Source organism: Rhinatrema bivittatum, chromosome 5, assembly GCF_901001135.1.
Source record: "Rhinatrema bivittatum chromosome 5, aRhiBiv1.1, whole genome shotgun sequence".
NCBI lineage: Eukaryota > Metazoa > Chordata > Amphibia > Gymnophiona > Rhinatrematidae > Rhinatrema > Rhinatrema bivittatum.
Genome location: NC_042619.1, coordinates 323,331,372 through 323,356,130, shown reverse-complemented (window position 1 = coordinate 323,356,130; position 24,759 = coordinate 323,331,372). Strand labels below are relative to the sequence as shown.

General features: G+C 44.2%; 1 protein-coding gene across 44 annotated transcripts in view; it reads right to left on the bottom strand.

Moving 5' to 3' along the window:
* PNPLA4 (patatin like phospholipase domain containing 4) overlaps nt 1–24,759 on the bottom strand; it is a 624,040-nt gene that overhangs the window by 117,046 nt on the left and 482,235 nt on the right. For 9 of the 44 annotated variants that reach the window (XM_029604379.1, XM_029604381.1, XM_029604404.1 and 6 more), the window contains one exon: nt 2,120–2,216. The exons of 1 other annotated variant lie outside the window; for it this stretch is intronic. In XM_029604379.1, the coding sequence (XP_029460239.1) occupies nt 2,120–2,216 (97 nt within the window). Of the gene's footprint in view, nt 1–2,119; nt 2,217–18,145; nt 18,359–19,963; nt 20,051–20,139; nt 20,232–24,759 lie in introns of those variants that run through there. 34 more of the 44 variants (XM_029604426.1, XM_029604390.1, XM_029604413.1 and 31 more) reach the window with 14 other exon arrangements.

Sequence of the window (24,759 nt, the reverse complement as noted above, 5' to 3'; positions counted from 1 at the left end):
GATATGCACATTTATCTCATTCATATTCATTGTAGATTACCTGACAACCTGACTGGCTGTGGGGTTCCCAGGCAGGTTTGGGAAGCCCTGCTCTAACTGGTCTTTACTTTTCTGGCTGTTCTGCTGCCCTGGAAGGCTCCTGCCACTTGCAGGCTCCACCTGGCAGCTCCTTTACTCTCTGTTCATTGGTTGCCCCCTTTCTAGTTTTTCCAAGACACTTTTATTTCTGTTTAAACCACACCTGTCTCCATGGCTCCTGTCTCTTTACAAAAACATTAACCAACAATCTCCTGGCTATAGTGACATTACTTCCTCTCTTCCATTCATTTTACTCTGTATCATGTTTTGCTTCCCTGGCAGGCTAACTAAACCTTATCCCTGAACTGCTTCCAGATGGGTGGAGTAATGGAACTCATAAGGGCATGGGACAGACACAGAGGATTGCTGCTGGCTAGAGAATGGAAATGAAGGGGCAACCTTTCTATTATACCTTCGGGGTCGCCTGCACAGAGCAGCTCTTGCTACTACCCACCCCCCCCCCCCCAAAAAAAAAAAAATCTTGTGGGACAGACTGGATGGACCATATAGGTCTTTATCTGTCATCTTTCACTATGCTACTATGTCCTGTTTCTATTATACAAGCCGTAAAGCCCGTTAAAACGGGCTACATCCCTCTGTCTCTCACCTCCCCCTCATTCTCTCTCCCCTCACTCTTCACCACCCCCCTCCCCCACCCACTCCTCTCCACCCTCCCTCTCCTCTCACTCAGTCCCCCCTCTCCCTCACTCCCTCCCACTCAGTCCCCCCTCTCCCTCCCTCCCACTCACTCAGTCCCCCTCTCCCTCCCACTCACTCACCCTCTCCCTCCCTCCCTTCACCCACCTCCATTTCCTCCCGGCGCCGTAAGCGCGACTTCCCGCAACCCTCACCCGGCTCCATTAACTCCTCCCGCTCCTGCCGGCAGATCTCGGGGGGGGGTCACTCCCGCGCGCGCGGCAGTGACCCCCCCGAGATCTGCCGGCAGATCTGGGGAGGAGAAGTAGCGGCACCGCGCGCGCGCGGTGCCGCTACTTCTCCTCCCGCTCCTGCCGGCAGATCTCGGGGGGGGGGCGGGAGTGACACCCCCCCCCCCGAGATCTGCCGGCAGATCTCGGTGGGGGGGGCGCGGGAGTGACACCTGCCCCCCCCGAGATCTGCCGGCAGATCTGGGGAGGAGAAGCAGCGGCACCGCGCGCGCGCGGCGCCGCTGCTTCTCCTCCCGCTCCTGCGGCCCCACCGCCATTTTTTTTTTCTGATCGACATCCTTGCCCGCACATGCGCAGTAGAGCTGCGCTCTACTGCGCATTTGCGGGCCGTCGGTCACAGGCCATTTATAAGGTAGATACTACAACAACCCTAAGAGGACTATTACATATGGCATTAGTTTAATTTGCAATGATCAGTTCATAAGATGACTCCCAAGACTCTCTTTCTTACAGCGACATTCCTTTTACAATGTCCTTTATGTTGCCTACAGCCTATTTGTTCTCTGTCTGTGAATGGCTTGCAAGAGCGTAGAGCCTTGGCTTTATGACATCAGCACATCTCTTGCCTTTAAATGTGATACATTTGGGAATCGTGAGGAGAAGGCTTAAGAGTGTCTACAGCAGGGATCTCATATATGGAGAGCACGCTCCGCCTTCACTTAACTCCTCGCCACTCCCTTTTGCTAACACGCGACCCAAATCACCTGTACATAATCCTCTCTGAGTTATTTTTCATTATGATTATTCAGTTACTTTGTTACTACTGTTCTCCCCCCCTCATTGCCTATCCTTCCTATCTCTATGATTACAACCTTCTACTTATTGCCATTTTGTTCATCCAGTTATTTTGTTTAATGTAATTTCCACACTGTTCTTTTCCTTTTCCCCCCTCGCTATCCGTTATATGTAAACCAATGTGATGTACAAACGAACTTCGGTATGTTAAAGTATTAAATAAATAAAAATAAATACATTATAAATTGTAAAAATGTATGCATGGGCTTTTAAAAGATAACATAAGAGAGGACACCATACAGCAGTCTAAATATCTACGAGATTCTTGGACATGCATAACAAAATGCCTGTATAATTACCAGATGCAAGTTGAATGTAGTATGTAAGTTACAGAGGTGTGTTGAAATGCTGGGATCTGAAAGAAGTTCAATTGTTGTTTGTTTGTCCTGGAGAATGCTGTGAAAATAATCCAAAGAAGGGGGTGTGGGAAATGGTTCATATATACAGTATGTTTGTTAAAGTGAAAGAATGGGATTAAATGGAAGGATGGATGCTTACAGAGGAGGGAAGGACATAAGCAGAAATATATCTGGAATAAGTGAGATGTGAGACTAGAAAGTCAAGCAGAAGTGAAAAGGGGGTTGATTAGATTTCTTAAGGACTGTTTCCAATATATAAGGCCTTGATTCATCACAGTCTTGTTAACCGAGACACAGAAGGGGAGAGAGGGCTTGGTGAAAGAATTTCATAGCATTAGATCATCATTTTTAGACCCACTGGGGGGAAATGTAGGGATTTTATGGCAAATGCAAGGTGTTGAAAAGTTGATAACAGAGTCCTCTTACAGACATTCTGAATGCAATTTCTGGCTCTAGTCGTATGTTCTGGGTTAATTTTACAGTTAATAATTTGTTCTGAGAGGATTCCACTGCAAAAACCACAAAACATTTGATGCTAATACTAAAATAATGTTCCATAGATAAGATATGTTATAAAATATGGTGCTGGTATTCTCATAGATGAGTTAGAGGAAAATTATCCACGTAAATGATTTTAAAAAACAGCAATTTACATGCACAAACTGTTAGTCTGAAAATTGCATTCCCTCAATATGGCTCAAAATGTGTCCACTTTTCCACCACCCGCATACGTTTCGTTGCATTACAGGAGACATTCCCAAGGGCGGGTCTAGGTCTGGGGAGGAGAATAATGCACTCTACATGTGTTATTTTACATAGAAATAGTAACTGCATATAAAAGGAAGTGCAGACGTCCACAGGTACTTCGTAACCACGTCAAGTTTAAAAGTGAAAATCCATGCATAACCACATACTTTTTCTTTGAAAATTCGTGCAAAGTCTACAGCCAGGGTGAAAACTGTACCTTGTATATTGTAACATTCAAACTTCTAAAACAGAGGATAGCACAGTATTCAGAATCCAATGGATTGCAAGATCTGAGGCAGCATGGTTTTTACATCTTGTCAGGCAAATCTGATCAATTTCTTTGATTGGGTGACCAGAGAGATGGATCAGGGGAGTGTGCTAGTAGAGTACTTGGATTTCAGTAAAGCTTTTTGACATGGTTCCAAACAGGTGACAGATAAATAAATTGAACACTCTTGGTAGGGGCCCTAGAGTGAGTGATTGTATTAGAAACTGGTTGAGTGGGAGGAGGCAAAGGGTAGTGGTAAATGGAGTTCACTCCAAGGAGAGAAGCGTTACTAGCGGTGCTCCTCAGGGATCGGTCCTCAGAGTGGTTCGTTTCAACATTTTTGTTAGCGACATTGCAGAAAGATCGTTGGGAGAGGTTTGCCTTTTTCCCAATGATATCAAACTCTGCAACAGGGTAGACAGCCAGGAAGGTGTGAAAAACAGGAGATCTAGCAAAGATCAAGGAATGGTTTAGGCAACAAAGATTTAATGCTAAAAAATATAGAGTGGAGAAATTACTTACCTGATAATTTTGTTTTCCTTAGTGTGGATTCAGGACCAGTGGGTTTATGCTCCCCTGCTAGCAGATGGAGTCAGATTAAGCTGATGTCACAGTATATATAACCCTGCAGTGACCCCAGTCTGCCAGTATTCTCTTCAAAAGCAACTGTGGACAGACTAGCAAAACACTTGATTAAAAGCATGACACTGCCTGAGCCCTAGTGGAATGAGCCCTAACCAGGGTAGGCAACGGCTTTCCAGCATCCACATACCCAGCTGTGACTACCTCCTTAATCCAATGAATTGTGGTAGCCCGCGGAGTGCTCTATTTACCCCCGCCATGGAGAACAAAATTTTGATCCATCTTTCAAAAAGGTTCATAAACGTCCACATACCACACAAGTCGCTTGACATCCAAGGAGCACAAGAGGCGATACTCCTCCGCATCCCTGACCATATCCAGGGATGACAAGGAGACGGACTGACTCAAAGGAAAGTCCGAGACTACCTTGGGCAAGAAGAATGGAACAGTAGGCAGCTGTAACGCCCCCGGAATCACCGAAGGAACGGCTCCTGGCAAGACAAGGCCTATAGCTCAGAAATTTGACGCGGTAAACATACAGCCACCAAGAGCACAGTTTTCAAGGTCAACAACCGCAAGGAAAGGCTATGCAGAGGTCGGAAAATAGGTCTGCCAAAAAATCTGGCACCAAGTTAAGACTCCAGAATGGAACCGGTAAACTCACGGGAGGCCTAAGATGCTTCAAGCCCTTCAAAAATGGGCCACATCAGTATGAGGCGACAAGGAAACACCATTCACCAGGCCTCTGAAACAGGCAAGAGCTGCAACCTGCACCTTCAAGGAATTAAGGGCCAATCCTTTATTCAACCCATCCTGTAAAAAATCCAGAATGAGTGAGATCTTAACTGAATGAAGAAGAACACCCTGCTCCTCACACCAGGCCTCAAAAACTCTCCAAACCCACACATGAGCCAAGAAAGTGGAGAACTTGCAAGCGCAGAGTAAGGTGGCAATCACCGCAGATGAATAAACATGCTTTAACAGGCGAGCCCTCTCAAGGCCAAACCGTAAGACAGAACCGAGTCGAATCTTCGTGAAGAACCGGTCCCTGCTGTAACAGATCCATATGTGGCAGAAGGCGAAGAGGGGTTTCCACTAGGAGTCTTTGCAAATCTGCATACCATGGACACCTGGGCTGGTCCGACGCCACCAGGAGTACTAGCCCCCTGTGGCCTTTGATCTTGAGAATTATCCTGCCCAGCAAGGGACATGGAGGAAAGGCATAAAGCAATCTGTCTTTGAGCCAGACCTGTAGACAGTGTCTATTCCCAAGGACCATGGATTTCTCCTACGACTGTAGAATCGAGGAACCTTCGATTGCGAGAAGTTGGCAGCAGGTCTAGGAATGGAAAGCCCCAGCGATCCACAATCAGCTGAAACGCCTTGGCTGACAACACCCACTCTCATACAGCCAGACTTTGCTGAGAAAGTCTGCTCTTACACTGTCTTTTCCTGCAACGTGAGAGGCCGAGATCATCTGCAGATGACCTTCCGCCCTTTCCATAAGCTGGTCTATTTCCTGAGACACTTGCTGGCTCTTGGTTCCTCCCTAGCGATTGATATAGGCCACTGTTGTTGCGTTGTCCGACAACATGCAAACCGCTTGATCCCGCAGACTGTGGCTGAACTGCAAGCATGCCAGTCGCACTGCCCGGGCTTCCAGGGAATTGATGTTCCAGCGGGGCTATTCAGCATTCCAATGTGCTTGGGCTATTAACTCCAGACAGTGAGCTCTCCAACCGTGGAAACTCGCATCTGTCATGAGTACCAACCAGGTCAGAGAGGACAAGGAAACTCCCTTTCTCAGATGATCCTCCTGCAACCACCACTGGAGGTGGGAGCAGATTTCCACCAGCAAGTGAGCCGAACTGCATAGTCCTGAGACTGCAGGTTCCAACAAGACAGCAGAGAGTGCTGAAGAGGATGCATATGCGCCCTTGCCCACGGCACCACTTCCAGGGTAGCCGCCATCAAGCCGAGCACCTGTATGTAGGACCACACTGTCAGGCGTATGGTGTTCACCAACTGATGCACTTGAGTCATCAATTTAAGGATCCAAACTTCCAGAATAAAAACTCTGTCCTGCCCCATGTTGAACTGGATGCCCAGATATTCCAACGACTGGGATGGCTGAAGATTGCACTTGGTCAGGTTCACCACCCAACCAAGCTCCTGCAATAAGGAGCTTGCCTTGTGCGTCACCAGGTGGCTCTCTTCTTGAGACTTGGCTCAAATCAGTGAGCCATCTAAATACAGATGCACAGGATCCCTTCCTTTGGCAAGACCACCGCTACTACCACCACCATAACCTTAGAAAATGTTCTGGGAGCTTTAGCTAGATGTTATTGTTTGTAACGTTTTGGGTGGACCCTTCGACACTGTGGCAGATGACCATGCACACGAGGTGAAGTCCCGTGATGGGACACAGGTCAGGCTCAGTTTTAGGACACACAACACAGAATTATCTTTTATTAAACAGATTTGAGAAGCCACCAGAGGTGGCAGTAGAGAGTAGAGATGAAGTCCTGCTGGAACAGCAATCCCTCAATAGCTGTGCTGTAGTGGAGAGAAACTGAGATAGTGAGTACAGTGGAGCATACACAGGGTTCTGGTCTAGAGCCTCGTTGGTTGATTACTCACACAGCGGTTTCTCCTGGAAGGTAACACAGAAGCTGGAATAGAGGCAGGCCCTCGAGGAGCGAGTACCTGGTTCCAGGGAAGAGCTCTGAGAAAATATAGATGGTAACTCACTGATGGTGTAGGCAGCGGTTTCTTCCAAGCAGAAGTGAGCTCAGGCAGCGAGTCCGGGAACATGGGCCCTCGAGGAGCGAGTACCGGTTCCAGACAGCGACCTGAAAGAGAGGCCCCCGAGGAGCGGGTACCCGATAGACTAAGTCCAATTAAGGAGAGGCAGAGTAGCTAAGTACGGAGAGCGAATCCCATCCGTAAGGAGTCCCTTGCTAACTCGAATAGCTAGCAAACAGAGTAGGCTTTTGTATCCGGGATGCGTGACATCATCACAGGGGGATGCCCCTGAGGATCACGCCAAAGAAGGAATAAGAAGCAGGGCTCGTGGCGCGTGCGCCCTATGGCAGCTGAACAACTTGGCGGGATGCAGCGCCCAAGCCGGACCGGGGACGCCGGAGAGGATGGCAGGCATACGCCATGGCAGCGAGACGTCATCAACTGCGGGAGGAGTCGCCAAAGAGGTAAGGAGGACGAAGTGGAGACATCGGGCAGCAACAGTCGTAACACTAGACCAATTGGCAGCACCCAAAACTAATAATGGCGCCCCAACACCGCAAAGTGTAGAAAGCTGTGGTTTTCAAATCAGATGGGAATATGAAAGTAAGCCTCTGACAGATCCAAGAAGGTCAGAAATTTCCCCGACTGCACCGCCGTTATCACAGAGCGTAAGGTTTCCATGTGAAAATGAGTCACCTTCAAATGACAGCTGACCCTCTTGAGATCTAGGATGGGACAAAAGGAGCCCCTCCTTCTTGGGCACAACAAAATAAATGGAATATTGCCCCATACTTTCTTGAGACGTGGGCACCAGAACCTTAGCCTGAGGTGCCTTGGAAGCTTGAACTCCACTACCTGCTTCTTCTGCGGAGAGTAGCAAGGGGACACCATGAACACGTCTCGAGGAATACAGCAAAATTCCAGTGAATATCCTTCTCCTATCACCTCCAATAAAAGAGAAAAATGTCCCCCTATCTCTTGTTACGGAAGGTGGGTCAGCAAACCTTCATTGGGAAGTTCAGGAAGGTCCACTACCCTAGCCCATTCCTCTCTTGGGCTCTCGGGAATGAAAGGACTGAGACCTATCGAAAGGCCAAGTCCGCTGAAAAATCAACCCTCTGTAGGGACAAAACTGCCTGGAACCCCGGAGACGAGCCCTCACACCAAAGGGGCACTTTAACTGCTTCTTATCCTCCAGCAACCGAGGAACCGGAGACTCACCCCACTTTCTGGCCAGTTTCTCCAACTTGCTCCCAAACAAGAGCAAGCCTTTAAAGGGCATCTTGGTAAGATTAACTTTGGAGGCTGCATCAGCTGACCAATTGCATAACCAGAGTTGACGCCTGGCTGCTATCACCGAAGCCACTCCTCTGGCCATGGTACGGACCAAATCACAGCCTGTGTCTGCTAAAAAGCCAGCAGCAGGCTCCATAACTGGTTTGCAATTTATTTATTTATTTGTTTTTATATACCGACATTCACCCAAGAGTATCACATCGGTTACATAATATTTAGTGAGATAGTGTGATAACAGGTCATACTATCTTTACATTGAGACATTGTAAAATTACAGAGGAGTAAGGTTTTGTAACGTATAAAATTATAACATTGTAAAATAAAAGCAATTTGTTATCTTAACAATATAACAGCTAATGTTTGATTTGACTATTGAGAATTCTCATTGTGGGTTATGTGCGGGGTTAAAGTTCTGTTTGGTATTGGTTGTTCGGAATGTCTTGGGGTTAGCTGTTAGCTGGGTAGGCTTTTTGGAATATCCATGTTTTTAGTGATTTCTTGAAGTTCTGTGATGAGGGTTCCATTCTGAGATTTGCTGGTAGTTTGTTCCATAGTACGGGGCTTGCTATTGAAATTGCTCGTTCTCACGTTGAGGCGAGGTGGGCCAGTTTGTTGGATGGGATGGAAAGTAATCCGGTGTTATTGGATCGTAGATTTCCACCAGATTTATCAACCTCCCGAGAGAGAAACAGACTAGGGTGCACTAGGGTGCAACAGGAAGTAATTTTTAAAGTCATCGCCACCGTCTCAAAGGCTTGCTTAAGATAGCCTCAGTCCTATCATGTACATCCTTCAAGGCCGCTCCTCCCTATGCAGTAATAGTCGTCCACTTAAAGACAGCACATACCAGTGCATCAATTTTGGGAAAATGCAAATGCTCTCTCACAGCCAGATCCAGGGGGTACAGGCCTTCCAATGTCTAACCCCCTTTAAAATTTGCCTCTGGAGCATCCCATTCCAGATCAATCAATTACTGAATGGCATCCATCACAGAGAAAAAAACAAAATGCTTATGTAAGGAAACCAAAATGGGATTTATCCTCAGCTCTGACATGGCGTCCGAACCAGGGACACCCAGCTGTTTCAAGGTTTCAGAAATCAGGGCCGGCAGTTCATCTCTATGAAAGAACCACAACATGGTTTGACACTGTTCCAGTCTTGGAAGAATTTCCCCATCTTCCAGGGAATCAAGATCAACCTCATCATTATTACCGTCCAGATTCCTGTCGGGAACACCTGCAGGGAGGCAAGATGTACTCCAGCGCCTAAGCATAGGACTGGAAGAGGGAGGAGCCACCAGCTGAGGGTCCGGAGTTCTTTGCCTGAAGAACAGCTTTGAAGCCTTGAAAAAATTCCACCCAAGAAAAAATAGCCGGGCCAGTCCAAACCCAGAAGGAACTGAAGCTGGTCCCATTGAACTTCCCTTGCCTGCAGAGGAGCCAGTCAAGGGAGAACCAAGGTCTGGCATCCCCCCAAAGCCGTGACCAGCCCACCATCAGAATGGGAGGAGCCAGGCTTAGCAAAATCCAAGGAAGTCAACTCTCCCTGAGTGTCTGAGTAGCAATGACACAGGTTAGAAGCCAGGTCAAGCTGAGAAGCCCTAAATAGGCAACAGAAATAGGAAGATGTCTAGTAGATGGCAGCATTGCAGCGGTAAATGTGCATCTGAACAGCTCACACTCAAAAGGGGAATGTGCACAAAAAATAAGCACCTAGAAGAAAGTGCAGCAAGGAGCACGCATCACTTATGCACCAAGCTAAGCGTGTGAACAGTGTAAAATTTGTGCGTGTAAAAGGTGCACCCAACGCATGCACAGAGCCGACACACTGCACACACTGCACACATCTGTAGAGGGCAGCAGAGCAATGCAAAGGAGCGAGCAAAAAACGCCACTACGGCCTACCACACAGCGTGCATAAACAAAAGGCTAAGCATGGGGCCTAGCCCACCAGTGGCCGCTCAACCCGCCAGGCTGCCCACTTCCCCAACCCCAATAGGAGCAGGAACAAACATCTGTACAGTGCGCCGAGCACAGAGAATGGAGGAAGTCCTGAAACACCTCTAACTGTCTCTGATTCAAAGGTAAAACTCATCTTTTTTTTTTTTTTTAATCTTACCTGAGCTCAGCGCTTACCAGCTGAGTATTGAGATGGGGTCTGGCTGTGGGGGAGAGAGCCTCCTGCACCCACTGCCTTTTAGCCGAACTAGCAGCTGAATCCATGCTGGGAAACCCAGCTACCGGACCAAGGCACACCACTGAGGGACCACAGAAATCACCTCAGGAATTCTCAATCAGGGGAGGGCCCTTTAGGTATCACCACAGGAGAGTGAGGCTTTCTTTTCCTTAATTTAGAATTCCAAATTTCTCCTTCCAAAACGTTTGAAGCAATCCCCATAGGGAGATACACGTCCTCCATCTACTGGAGACGGAGATCACCGGTAGCCTGGGGTCACTGCAGAGTTTTATATACTATGACGTCAGCTTCCTCAGTCTCCATCTGCTGGCAGGGGGGCATAAACCCACTAGTCCTGAGTCCATCTGTCTACACTCTAAGAAATTATGCATTTAGGCTGCAAAAAACCAAGAGAGAGGCACAGAGTAGGGGATGAAATATTTTTAAGCATGAACGAGCAGGATCTGGGATGATTGTATCTGATGATCTTAAGGTGACCAAACATGTGATAGCAAAAGCCAGAAAGATGCTTGGCTGCATAGGGAAGGAATGGTCAGCAGAAAAAGGGAGGTGATATTGCCCCTGTATAGGTCCCTGCTGACACCTCATTTGGTGTACAGTTTTGGAGACGTACCTTGAAACGGTTGTAAACTGGTTGAAGTCTGTCCAGAGGATGGCTATTAAAATTATCAGATGTCTTTGTTCTAAAGTATATGGGGACAAACTTTTAAACCTTAGAGGAAAGGCAAGATAGGGGATATATGACAGAGTCATTTGTAACCCTACAATTCTGTTAGGTTACCAGTAAGCCCTGGGACATGTCATGGTAGTGCAGTTAATGAAGGAATAATTAGGGGAGAATCCATTCATGTGCAGCCCCTCTCCTTGAAGGTGCTGGAATGGACGACCCACTTCAGATGTTTTATAGCAGTGCTCTGCCAAGAGATCTGGGGACAGTATAAGTTTGTAGGTTAGGAGAAGGGTTGGAGATTTTACCTAGGTTGACTTTGGGCCAACTCTTAGGGCTCTGGCCCTCCCTTTGGTAGTCTGCGAGATTTCTCTGCCTATTCTCTCCCTGGTAGGGAATTTTTTGGAAATGGAATTTGCATGATAGGAGTCTTGCTAGACATCTGGACCTTTTCTGGATTCAGGGAATAGGGAATCCTGTGATTGGGATGCTCAGGGATAGGGAAGGCCTGCCCTCTGAGCTGGTTACCCGTTGGCAAGGGGCAAACTCCAGTGTTATTTCCTTTTTGGGGACCAGAAGAAATTGTTTTGTGAAGATCTGGGAAAAAGTAATTTTCTGCCCCTCATTCTACCCATCTAAGGACCTATGAACATACAGTTCCAATCTGGATCCCTTCCAAAAGGGATCCCCTACATATTAAAAGGAAGAGATCTACTAACTACGAGTAAGAGACTTTTGAAAATAATTGAAGACACCCATCAGGAGTCTTCATCCACCGGGAAGAGAGAGAAGATTTACTTTGCTATAGAAAACACTGAAATCACGATAAGAGGCAGAATCCATAGAAATGAAAGGGAACCAGATCTATGACCATGTGGAAAAATGCAGTCTATGTTGATAACATGGGAATATTTTTAGTGCATATATTTTTATTGAATTCATAAGAATTTAGTAAACATAGAAACGTAATGGCAGAAAAAGACCGTATGGCCTATCTAGTCTGCCCATTCACCTAATTTAGTTTACAATTCCTATCACTCCCTCAGACACCTTTCTTGAATTGAGATATTAATTTTGTTTCCATTACCTCCGCTGGGAGTCTGTTCCATGCATCTACTACCCTCTCTGTAAAGAAATATTTCCAAAGATTACTCCTGAGTCTAACTCCCTTTCATTCTCATCCCATAACCCCCTTGTTCTAGAGCCTCCTTTCCTTTGAAAGAGGCTCGCCTCATGTGGACACAAACCCTTGAGGTATTTAAATATCTCTGTCATATCTCTCCTATTTGGTCTTTCCTCTAGGGTATTTAAATGTGTATCCCCACTCCAGTGTGCCATCAAAGAATTTATAACTCTTTGGGGCATGGTGTGTGTTATGATGTCGAGGTGTTTGGTGGATTCTCAGGGGCAACAGTGATGGTATCTCCTACAGGGAGAAGCCCCGTAGGGAACTGAAGCACCGGGCTAGACTCAGATGCACAAACACAGAGAATATATCTTTTATTATACAGCTAGTGAGGTCCACCAGAGGTGGCAGTAGAGAGTTGATTAGGTAGCAATAGTCTGTGATCCTTGGCGTAGGGTAGACAGATGTTATAATACACTCCCTGGTAGCTGAGTAGATAGAGTTCCCAATGAGCAGTAGAGAGAGGATAGGTATTAACAGTCTGTAATCCTCGGCAGAGGAGACCCGTTCCACAATGGTGGTGTAGGGCCCGATACAGATGGGCAGCAAGGAGCTGTAGATGGACAAACTGGGAGAGGTTGTACTCACTCTCTGTAGCTGATAGGTAGTGTTCCAGCAGGTTCAAGAATAGGTAGCAGGCACCAGGATAGACACACAGGCCCTTGAGGAGCGAGCACCTGTATTTAGGATAGGCACCTGGAAATAATTAAAGGGCCCCCGAGGAGCGGGTACCCAGGTTAGTAGAACCCCGGAGGGTGAAGTTGGCTTCCAGCAGAGTAGAAGCAGCAGTGCAGCTTCAGACTGGAACGAATCCAATCTGTTGTTAACTTGGCGAGAGTCAGCAAATGGGCAACTTTTTGAATACGGAAGCAGTAACGTCACTCGAGGGGAACGCCCCCGAGGTTTGCGCCAACACTGCTACAAGATGTGAGGCGTGTGCACGTGCGCACGCACCCTAGGAGGCCCCAGGTCAACGTGGCGGGACGCCGCACCAGAGCCGCTCCGAGGAAGCTGGAGGGTGCGGCAAGGAGACGCTACGGACTTCATTCTCCCGAGACTGGTGGAGAAGGCTGAAATAGAGGTGAGGCATGTCAGACAAAGCCATCTGAGACCGACGGACACAACAGTGTGCCCCTTTTCCTAGGTTATGGATCCTTTTTCTTGGGGGGAAAGGTTAACTTTCAGGGCCCAATGCAGTGGTAACTTCCTCCTTACTGAAATGTCCCTGGGAGAACTTTTTACCACACAGGATGCACTGGGTTAGTACCCAAAATAAAACTTTAGAACTGGGTGAGTTATGGCAGAATAAATAGGAATCTAGCACCACAGCCTTTTCTTTCTTTAGTTAGTCTTTACACTCTGTCTGTGCAGGAATCTTTTAAACCGGCAAGGGATCCATTCACCCTCCTCCTGGATTAGTGGTAGTTTAGTGGGCAGGGTAACACTAAGCTGGTCAGGGAAAATCCCTTCAAAAAATACCAATTTCCTCTCCTTGCACAGAGTAACTTGAGGATTTAACTAATTGTATATTCTGGAAAATGTTTTGGAAGTCTATATACTAGGCCTGATTGACAAACTGAAGAGTAGTAAATCACCTGGACCGGATGGTATACACCCCAGAGTACTGAAGGAACTAAAAAATGAAATTTCAGACCTATTAGTAAAAATTTGTAACTTATCATTAAAATCATCCATTGTACCTGAAGACTGGAGGATAGCAAATGTAACCCCAATATTTAAAAAGGGCTCCAGGGGCGATCCGGGAAACTACAGACCGGTTAGCCTGACTTCAGTGCCAGGAAAAATAGTGTTCTAAACATCAAAATCACAGAACATATAGAAAGACATGGTTTAATGGAACAAAGTCAGCATGGCTTTACCATGCTGACTTTGCCTCACAAATCTGCTTCACTTTTTTGAAGGAGTTAATAAACATGTGGATAAAGGTGAACCGGTAGATATAGTATACTTGGATTTTCAGAAGGCGTTTGACAAAGTTCCTCATGAGAGGCTTCTAGGAAAAGTAATAAGTCATGGGATAGGTGGCGATGTCCTTTCGTGGATTGCAAACTGGCTAAAAGACAGGAAACAGAGAGTAGGATTAAATGGGCAATTTTCTCAGTGGAAGGGAGTAGACAGTGGAGTGCCTCAGGGATCTGTATTGGGACCCTTACTGTTCAATATATTTATAAATGATCTGGAAAGAAATACAATGAGTGAGATAATCAAATTTGCAGATGACACAAAATTGTTCAGAGTAGTTAAATCACAAGCAGATTGTGATAAATTGCAGGAAGACCTTGTGAGACTGGAAAATTGGGCATCCAAATGGCAGATGAAATTTAATGTGGATAAGTGCAAGGTGATGCATATATGGGAAAAATAACCCATGCTATAATTACACAATGTTGGGTTCCATATTAGGTGCTACAACCCAAGAAAGAGATCTAGGTGTCATAGTGGATAACACATTGAAATCGTCGGTGCAGTGTGCTGCGGCAGTCAAAAAAGCAAGCAGAATGTTGGGAATTATTAGAAAAGGAATGATGAATAAAACGGAAAATGTCATAATGCCTCTGTATCGCTCCATGGTGAGATCGCACCTTGAATACTGTGTACAATTCTGGTCGCCGCATCTCAAAAAAGATATAATTGCGATGGAGAGGACACAGAGAAGGGCTACCAAAATGATAAGGGGAATGGAACAACTCCCCTATGAGGAAAGACTAAAGAGGTTAGGACTTTTCAGCTTGGAGAAGAGACGACTGAGGGGGGATATGATAGAGGTGTTTAAAATCATGAGAGGTCTAGAACGGGTAGATGTGAATCGGTTATTTACTCTTTCGGATAGTAGAAAGACTAGGGGGCACTCCATGAAGTTAGCATGGGGCACATTTAAAACTAATCGGAGAAAGTTCTTTTTTACTCAACGCACAATTAAACTCTGGAATTTGTTGCCAGAGAATGTGGTTCGTGCAGTTAGTATAGCTGTGTTTAAAAAAGGATTGGATAAGTTCTTGGAGGAGAAGTCCATTACCTGCTATTAAGTTCACTTAGAGAATAGCCACTGCCATTAGCAATGGTTACATGGAATAGGCTTAGTTTTTGGGTACTTGCCAGGTTCTTATGGCCTGGATTGGCCACTGTTGGAAACAGGATGCTGGGCTTGATGGACCCTTGGTCTGACCCAGTATGGCATTTTCTTATGTTCTTATGTTCTTAAAATGCGTTATGACGTTAACGCCATAACGCATTCAATAGTTATGTTACTGCATGGCGCGAATGCAAATTTTTTGAAGGGGCAGGATTCATGAAAATGATGGGCAATATCACATGTTTTTCATCCAGACCGATCAGAGCCAGTTATTTAGGCACACTCTATGCACCTCCAGCCAAATCATTGCTTAAGAAATATGCATTCTCGACCGCCGGTCCCACACATTGGAATGCCCTCCCCAAGGACCTTTGACTAGAAACCTGTAGGCAAACGTTTAAGAAAAAGCTTAAGACTTGGCTTTTCACAAAAGCCTTCACTTGAAGGCCTCAATAACCCCATCACCTCAGCCTTGTTCTGGCCACTCTTTGCTCACTCTTAACCTTTACCCCGTGCTAGTCTACTCCCGGAACATGATCCAGGGTTAGAAAAATCACGGGGCCCATTGCCCTTTTGTTCGTCTGTTTTTCAGGTATATACTCATGTTCTCACCTTTTTCATAAAATTGTGTTTAATACGTTAGATGTAATACTAAATTCTCGGTTTTATAATTTTATAATTCTTATTACTTACACCTTGTTATTTTATCACACATGCTTACTATGTTTGATGTAATACTAAGTTTCTAGTTTATTTGTAATTACGTACGCCTTGTTATATGTATCCCACATGTTCGATGTAATTTCTAACTTTAGTTCTCTGTAAACAGATGCGATATGTACTATTACATGAACATCGGTATATAAAAGCCTTTAAATAAATAACATAAATGTTTTTAATGCCGGAAATAACTACACCATTTTTCCTGGCGTTAAGCTGTGCAATATGCCTGAAACGGCCGTAACGCAATTTGCGATAAAGATTGCAAATTGCATTTTGGCGATTTCTGGGCTTGGAGGGGAGAGAGGGGAGAGGGACAGATAGAGAGAGAGAGAGAGAGAGAGAGAGATTCTGGGAAGGCCTTCACAGTATTCAACGATTTATATCAGTATAGGAGGGCCAACAAATAACTCGAGGTGAGGTTTTGGTGGTGGTTTAGGGTTTTGGGGCCAGTTTTACATGCAGAGTGAGACATATGAACAGCACAGTACACCTCAGTGAAGATTTTATGACTTTTGGAGTGAGGAAAGTCTCATAAAATTGAGATTTCTACAATGTTCTCTCGCCCTAGCTTGATGGGCTCTATACCAGGGTACTATCAAGCTAGGGCAAAAGAACTCTGAGGAAATCTCAACTTTGTGAGACTTTCCTCACTCCAAATGACATAAAATCTTCACTGAAGTGTACTGTGCTGTTCATATATCTCACTCTGCATGTCAAACTGGCCCCAAAACCCTAAACCACCACTAAAACCTCACCTCGAGTTATTTGTTGGCCCTCCTATAGTGATATAAATAGTTGACTACTATGAAGGCCTTATAAAGAGCATCTCTCTCTCTTTCTCTCTTCCCCCCCCCCTTTAGTAATAACCTGTCTGAGCACTTCACAAGCCACGAAATACAAGTATCACAAAAACTTTAATGCAGCCTGCCCTTACCTATGTGAAACACTAACATATGTGGTAATTCTAAAATTATCATAAACATGCCCCTTTTTCTCTCATCACGGGCGTTATCCATGCAAAATTATTGAATTTTGATGAATCTAGGGGTCTATTTCATACTGTTTTACTAATACTGGAATTTATTTTAATTTCACATTAAAATAAGTGCAAAAAGAAATTACATTGTGAAGGTATGTGAACCTTGATAGCTCAGCAAAAATAATCACATCCTTGCTATAACATTCTTATAACAAAGTAAATCAGATACTGAGGCCTCTTCTGTGAATATTTTCAATGATGATACTCTGTAATTGATTGTATCTAGTCAGTCAACTCACAAAGCAGGCAACATACTCCAAAAAAAAAAAAAACCGAGTGGATTAAAATTATGCTCATGACTGAGAGTACAGATATAGATAGCTTAGATATATGAGTGAGATTACCCACTTCTTCCAAAGGAACAATGGTAAGTTCTTTCAAAACGTATTGCAATATTATCTAAAACAGGAGTACTCACTTCTTGTCCTTAAAGACCACATACAGATCTGATATTCAGAATATTTATTCGACTACTCTTGCCTATATTTGGTTCAAGAATCAAGCTTATTTGCATATTGTGGTTAGCCTGAAAACCACAACTGTTTGCTGCTACAGCCAAACAATTTTGGTGGTTGCATTATATTACATTATCAATAGATAAGGAATGTGTAATAGAGCTTTTTCAATATAAACACCAATATCCATTTTCCATGCAAAATGCTACACTATACAACCACACTTCTTGAAAGAGAGTACAATGCATACCATCTGTTATTTTAATATAGTATAATACTACAATTTGTTAGTGTTTTAGCAATTTTAATGTACTATTTTGTGATGGTAAAGTAACAAGGGACACTTCTGTCTTAGAGACATGCTTAATATTATGCAGTAACTACCTTTGTCATTTCCGCCCTGATTTCAGTACATTGTACTTTTCTGCTTATCATAGGCTGCTGACATTGTTTTCCCTATACCATGTTAGTAATTTCTTTAAAAAAAAACAAAAAAAACCCCCTATAAAGTATCTTGCCCTATAATGCTGAAAGGAATTTTCCTGCAGCACCTCACTGTAGGGCGAGACACATCATAAAACCATAATTGTTTGAGTCTATGTTAAATAATTAGTTGGAGCTGAATGCATGTCTAATGTCATACACAGCTTAAATACTAAAAAAAGAAATGTCTGGTAATTGGCATAAAATTTGTTTTTCCTAGTAGACATGGTATAGTCCCAAAACATACTTTCAAATAGTATATAAATGCTTCCAAATGCTCATAAAAATATAGAAGACATAACACTTTCTAAAGTAAAAAACAGAAGGAAAGTTGTGCGCTCCTTCAGTTTGCTCTGAAAGTGGAGCTCGTCAGCTCGGTATCCCTATCATTTCTAAATTCTAATTTTAGATGGTTCATGCTATCATTTTTTACTTGCAACTTAATGCATGATCATTGGTTCTACCCCCCAAAATGAGGCTCTTACCCTGTCTATTCTTGGAAAGGTTACAGAGATGAAAATATATGCACATCAGTAAACTTGAGAAACCGCATTCACTGACACTAACAAACTGAACTGGTACCGATTCTTTGACAGCAAATCGAAGCAGTTCCAAGGTCACCTTGCAGTCAAACTCCAGATTTAGAATTCAGAGTATGTCCTGTATGTTCATCTTAACCCTTATCAGAGGCTTTCCACCTAAAATAAAAAAAGTATGTAGTAATCTTGCCACTTCCAAGATCAGAAGAAAAGTATAGGCACTATAAAATTACACACTCTGTAATTATTAATCTTGCTCTAAATTGTTTTTGGTTCGTTTTCTCTGTTTTTTAAATGTGTTACCCCTTATTTCCTGGAAATAGTTAATTTGGCTTTTTATGCTTAAGTTTTCTTACTTTGGCTGCTTTGCAGTATATGCAATCCATTTAGCTTCAGGTTGTCCGCCCTCACTGATGTTATACAGACTTAAGTTTCTACCTATGAGAAAGCAGGGCGAAGTAATTTTCCAGCCCAAAATAAAAAAAAAAATGCAATCAATATTTCTCTCAGGACCTACCATCTCCCAGTAGAAATTACACATTCCTCTGAATTATTGGGAGACAAAAGGCCACTGTGCATCAAACAGACATCACATTCTTCCACCAGATAAGGCATACCCCAGAAAAGGGATGTACCAACCTGTGCAGGAGGGAAAAGGTTAACACACTATAACTGAAATATAACTGGAAAAGGCAGAGATGTAGCAGCCTAACTAAACAATGCTGAAGGTCAAAAGTCCCAACGTTCTTATCTGATCCTTGAAAATGCTCTCAAATGTTCTAGCCTTTAGTTTGTGTTCCAGTTATTTTACATAATAATCCTGCGAAAATGTTTTAAGAAAGAAAGGCCTTAAACGAAATGGCTACCAGTGGGTCTTGCTGGTGAATTTAAAAGTGATGGTAGGCAGTGCAGGAAGTGGGGAGTAGTAGGTTGATACAAGGAATGCAGTTTTATTTGTGGGCGATTGTATTATTAATGGATTGTTAAAGGGGAGGTCTGAAATTTTAATTTGTTTTAATGTATTTTAAATGATGTATTTTTGTATTAAATTGTTGTGAACCACCTTGATCAGCTATATAAGTATTGTATTGAGAAATTACTACTTACCTGATAATTTCCTTTTCTTTAGGTCAGTCAGACGAATCCAGAACTGGTGGGTTATGCACCTCTACCAGCAGATGGAGACAGAGCAAACTGATGTCACTCGCCTTGAAGAAACCAGAGAATGCACCTTCTTCTCCGCGGGACCACTTCTATGGAACAGCCTACTTAAGCAAGTCAGATGTCTCCAAGAAGGAACTTTTTTTTTTAAAGCCCTAAAAATCTTCCTCTTCAAAAAAGTGTTCCTTAACCTAAACAATAATGGATCACCCCCAACATGCCCCTCTGCGAACGGTGCTAACTAACTGACTACTGTCCTCCTTTCCGGCCTCTGTCTTGATAAAATGAACTCCCCTGGTGCCTATATGTTGCTCTCCCCTTCCTGATGTATTAAGCAATGTCCTTTTATCTTTTGTTCATTGACTGTGTATGTTTATGTTGTAACCCACTCTGAATGTAGGAAGAGTGGGTAATAAATGCTTTTAAATAAATAAATACTCCAGCAGTGACATCAACCTGCCAGTATTCTCTTCAAAAGCATCTGTGGGCAGACTAGCAAAAAACTTGAAAAACAGACAACCATTGCAAAACTCAGCCAATACGCAACATTGAGCTCAGACAAGAACGTAATAACACTAGTCTAGGGAATAGAGTAACACTTACCAGTAAGCCCTATAAAACGTAGGTGCACAGGAAGATCATTATGCAATCATACAGCAGCTGGAGTGAAGCTGGATTCATCTGACTGTCCTAAAAAAAAGGAAATTATCAGGGAAGTAGTAATTTCTCATTACTTAGCGTTCAGTCAGATGACTCCAGAACAAGTGTGATGTACCTACACTATTCTCGAATAGGGTGGGCGGCTGTCCGCGGTCCAGTCAAAACTGCACTTGCCAAGGCTGCGTCCCGGGTTTGCACGTCCAGATAATACCTGGAAAGATGTGTAAGGAGGACCATGTTGCAGCTTGACAAATGTCATCAGGAGACAACAATCTAACTTCTGTCCAAGACACTACCTGAGCTCGAGTGGAATGGCCCGAACCTGACTAAGTAACAGCTTCCCAGCATCCACATATGCGGTCGTGACTACCTCCTAAATCCAGCGAGCTATTGTAGCCCACGAGACTGACTCTCCCTGTCTAGTACCACCATGGAGGACAAACAGGCGATACCATAGACTTTTCCCCCAAGAGAAGTTCCCCAGAAAGATCAGAGTATAAGGATGAACAAATCTTTAAAGAAGGAAGAATAAGAGCAGGAGACCCCATTCGGATCTCTACCATCAAAGGACCAGGATGGGCTGGGTGTCTGAGAAGAAGGTTCAGTAAGTTAGAGACACCTCCACTAGGATTCCCGCACAGCCATTGGGAGACTTTGTACATTTAAGATCACCATGGAGTCTACCCAGAAGTCTGGTAAAAGGACTATCTTACCCAGAATTATATCTGTACCATCAATCAGATGTAAATTCACACCTCTGGATAATGGACTTTGCTATGAAGATTAACCAGTGAACTTTTATTTAACACCCAGAACTGCTCCTGTCCAGATTCTTACAGCCTCTCACCTTATGGGAAGTACCAAATGACCATATACACAGGGCTGGCAAGTCCACTAAGCAAAACCAGGTGGTCGCCTGGGGCGCCAACCAGTAGGGGGCGGCAAAGAGCAGCAATGTGGTTCTGTGAGCAGAACCCATCTTGCTCGTGGCTGAGAGGAGACTCTGTGGGCTGTGAATGGAGCCCATCCTGTTCGTAGCTGAGAGAAGACTCTGCAATCGCAAGCGGCGCCTATCCAGCTAGCGGCTAAGAGAAGAGACTCGGCGGGCCATGAGTGGTGCCCATCCTGCTCGCAGCCATGAGAAGCAGACTCAGGCCACAAGCGGCGCCTCTGTGTGTGTGATTGAGATAGAGGGAACCTGTGTAAGGGTGTGTGTGTGTGTGCCAGAGAGAGAGGGAACCTGTGTGCAGGGGGTGTGTGTGCAAGAGACAGAGTGTCTGAATGAGGGGATATATAAAAGAGAGAAAGAGTGGGAGCCTTTATAAGGGAATGTGACTATATGTGTGTGAGAGAGAGAGGGAGCTTATATGAGGATCTGTGAATGTGGGGGTGAGTGGAATTGTGTGTGTGAGAGAGAGAGAGCGATGGTGTTAGTGAAAGGGAGAGAGACTGTGTGAATGAGACAAGGAACCTAAGTGTGTGTGTGTGAGAGAAGGGCCCTGTCTGAGTGAATAAGGGCATGTGTATGTGCGGGAGAGAAGGTGTGAGAACGAGAGAGCATGTGTGTGTGTGTCTAGTAGAGTGTGCATGTGTGGAAGAGCCTGTGTGAGTTTGTGTGTAAGAAAGATCGAACGTTTATAATTATGTATGTGTATATGAGAGAAAGGAGAAAGTTTGGCACATCCCCCACTCCCCACCCTATTAGCTAATCCACAGTAATGTTAGGACATCTGGAAATCTAAAGTTACCAGGTAGTTTTGTTAGTTTTAATCATTGGGTGTTAATATTTGATGTATGTGCTGTTTTTCAATTTTTGTTTTGGAACTGGAACTTTTTTTTATTTTTTTGTCTCCATGTCTCCGTAACAGCAACAATGTCCAAGTCCGCCTCCACCCTTAGGGCCTGCAGGTCTGGGATTTTATCGCCCAAACTACAAGCACATTTGACTGGGAAGAACCAGGCTTAGTGCAAAGAGAAAGATGCTTAGGCTTCTTAGGCACAAGCACCATGATAGCCGACAAGTGCTGAGCGGCGGCCAGAGGCATGCGTTTAGCTTTATTTTTCTTTTAGATAGGCGCTCAACTAGGCACCTAGAAATTATGCATCCAACACTGAGGCATACACACCTAGGCACTTACATAGGCAGCCAAAAATTAAGCAAACAAAAAAGCGCACAGTACCACTTGTGCGCATAGGTAAGCACGCAGCCACATGTCACTTAACATGGGCACACAGACTACAAAGCGCCCCTGTGTGCCCAAAAACTGGGCATACAACCTGGATGCACAGCAAGACGCACATGCCAGACTGATGATCCTGTAGAGGGCAGCCTTAGAAAGCACGTGAAAAGCCGTTGCAGCCTACCACACAGCGCGCAGCAAAAATCCTTGGAGAGGGGCCTAGGATCCAGCTTCCAGGCTCGGAGAGGGGCCTAGCCTAAGGAGGCTGCTCATGTCCCTCGTCCTCCCATGGAGCAGAACGAACATCGGACCGGCATGCCGAGCAATGAGACCGGGGGAGGAGGAAACCCTGAACAACAAAAAAACCTCCTGCTAAGTCTCTGCACCTCTCTCTTTTTTTTTAACTTACTAGAGCTTAGCCATACCTGGCTGAGCACAGAGATGGTCTCCGGTTGCAGGAAGAGCGGCATGTGAAGTCACCGCCATGCTTGGCTTCCTGCACCCGCTGTCTTTCAGTTACTCAAGCAGCTAAGTCCATGCCGGAAAAACCAGCTACTGGACCAAGGCACACCTCTGAGGTAACATGGAAATCACCTCAGGAATTCTCAATTGGGGGAGGGACCATTTGGTATCACCGCAGGACAGCGGGGTGAATTTTATCCTTAATTCTCCTTTAAAATGAAGAAACTGCTGGGGTGTATATACTGTGATGTCAGTTTGTGCCGTCTCCATCTGTGGATAGAGGTGCATAACCCACTTGTTCTGGATTCATCTGACTGGATGCTAAGTGTGGTGTATGTATGTATATGTATATATATATATATATATATATATATATATAATGAAATGAAAGATGGAGAAAGTGAGTTTCATGGGAACAGAAGAAGAGGCAAGAAGAAACCAATGAGCTAAGCAAGAAGGAACCCAACTTCTAAAGAAAAATCATACCAAAAGGGTGAGAATTTGTCAGCAGAAAAGACACATTTATGAACTAAGCCTGAATCTAAAACATGAATTTATTACTCACTTTCCTACTGGACAATTAGGAAGTAGAACTTATCAGTCTGTATCTCAATATTATATCCCACACTAATATGCCCCAAAAAGGAAACTTCAATCCAGAGACCCCCACAGTGTAATGTCCACAATATAAATATAATGGTCCACTGATCATCTACTTCAAGCCCACACTAACTAATCCATTTTTGTGAATTTAACTCTTTTTTGTATTTTTATTTATAGGACCGACCACAATAGGCTTGCAACAATGCCAAAGCCCTTGTAATTGGAAAGTCCATTTTACTTTACTTTATTATTTTATCAAAAAATTGCAAATTCTTTTTTGTTATACTCCTTCAAAACAGCAGTCTACAAACTGTCCCAATGAATCAATAGATTTTTCGTCTTCTAAAGAGCAACACCAAACATCAGCTCTTATCTTGTCATCAAATATCGATCCACCCTGACATGATATCATGTTTCGATAGCACCATCTGCTTCAGGTGTTATCTTCTTATATCTGCTCATAATTTCTTCAATTTCAAAACGGGATGAGTTTAAATATACTTAACAGTTGGTCTTCAACATTATTCACAATGCAACCCTTTATATACTTCTTCAAAACATCCTTTTAACGTATCAACAATTGATATATCCACCACAGCTGTGCTGGCTGCTTGCCAACCAGAACACTGTGAATAAAACTGATACTGTGTGCATAAAGCAAGGAATCCAGGAGTATTTCTTCATTTTACTGGGAAAGATCACTAGAGGTTCTGGCCATAGAAAATCAGGTAGCTGTATATTTATATGTGTAACCCCTTTTTTGCAGGATTGCTGCTCCATTAGGCTCACAACTAATTTATATCTTCAGGTGCTGCTCCGGCTAACCATTCCATCTCACGCTGACTCTTGGTCCTTGGGGGGGGAGCTCTCACATGGCCCAGGTGATGAGAAAAGGTCATCAGTGTGTATATGCAGGCCAGTGCAAGGGGATTAGGCTCCCTAGGTGAACCTTCTGCCTTGCTGCCACTCCCCACCCCCCAGGTCCAGGCCCTGGCCCAAACACACAAGTAAAATGTATTCAACAATAAAAAGAAGAAATATAAAACAACAATAGTAAAACCATACTAGTAAAAGGAATATTTCAAAATAGCAGACAAATGGAGTGACATCCAATAATTACAAATTCAAAAAAATAAAAAAAAGTTCCAGTTCCAAAACAAAAATTGAAAAACAGCACACACATCAAATATTAACACCCAATGATTAAAACTAACAAAACTACGTGGTAACTTTAGATTTCCAGATGTCCTAAGATTACTATGGATTAGCTGGTAGGGTGGGGAGTGGGGGATGTGCACAAACTTTCTCCTTTCTCTCATATACACATACATAATTATAAACGTTCGATCTTTCTTACACACAAACTCACACAGGCTCTTCCACACATGCACACTCTACTAGACACACACACACATGCTCTCTCGTTCTCACACCTTCTCTCCCGCACATACACATGCCCTTATTCACTCAGACAGGCCCCTTCTCACACACACA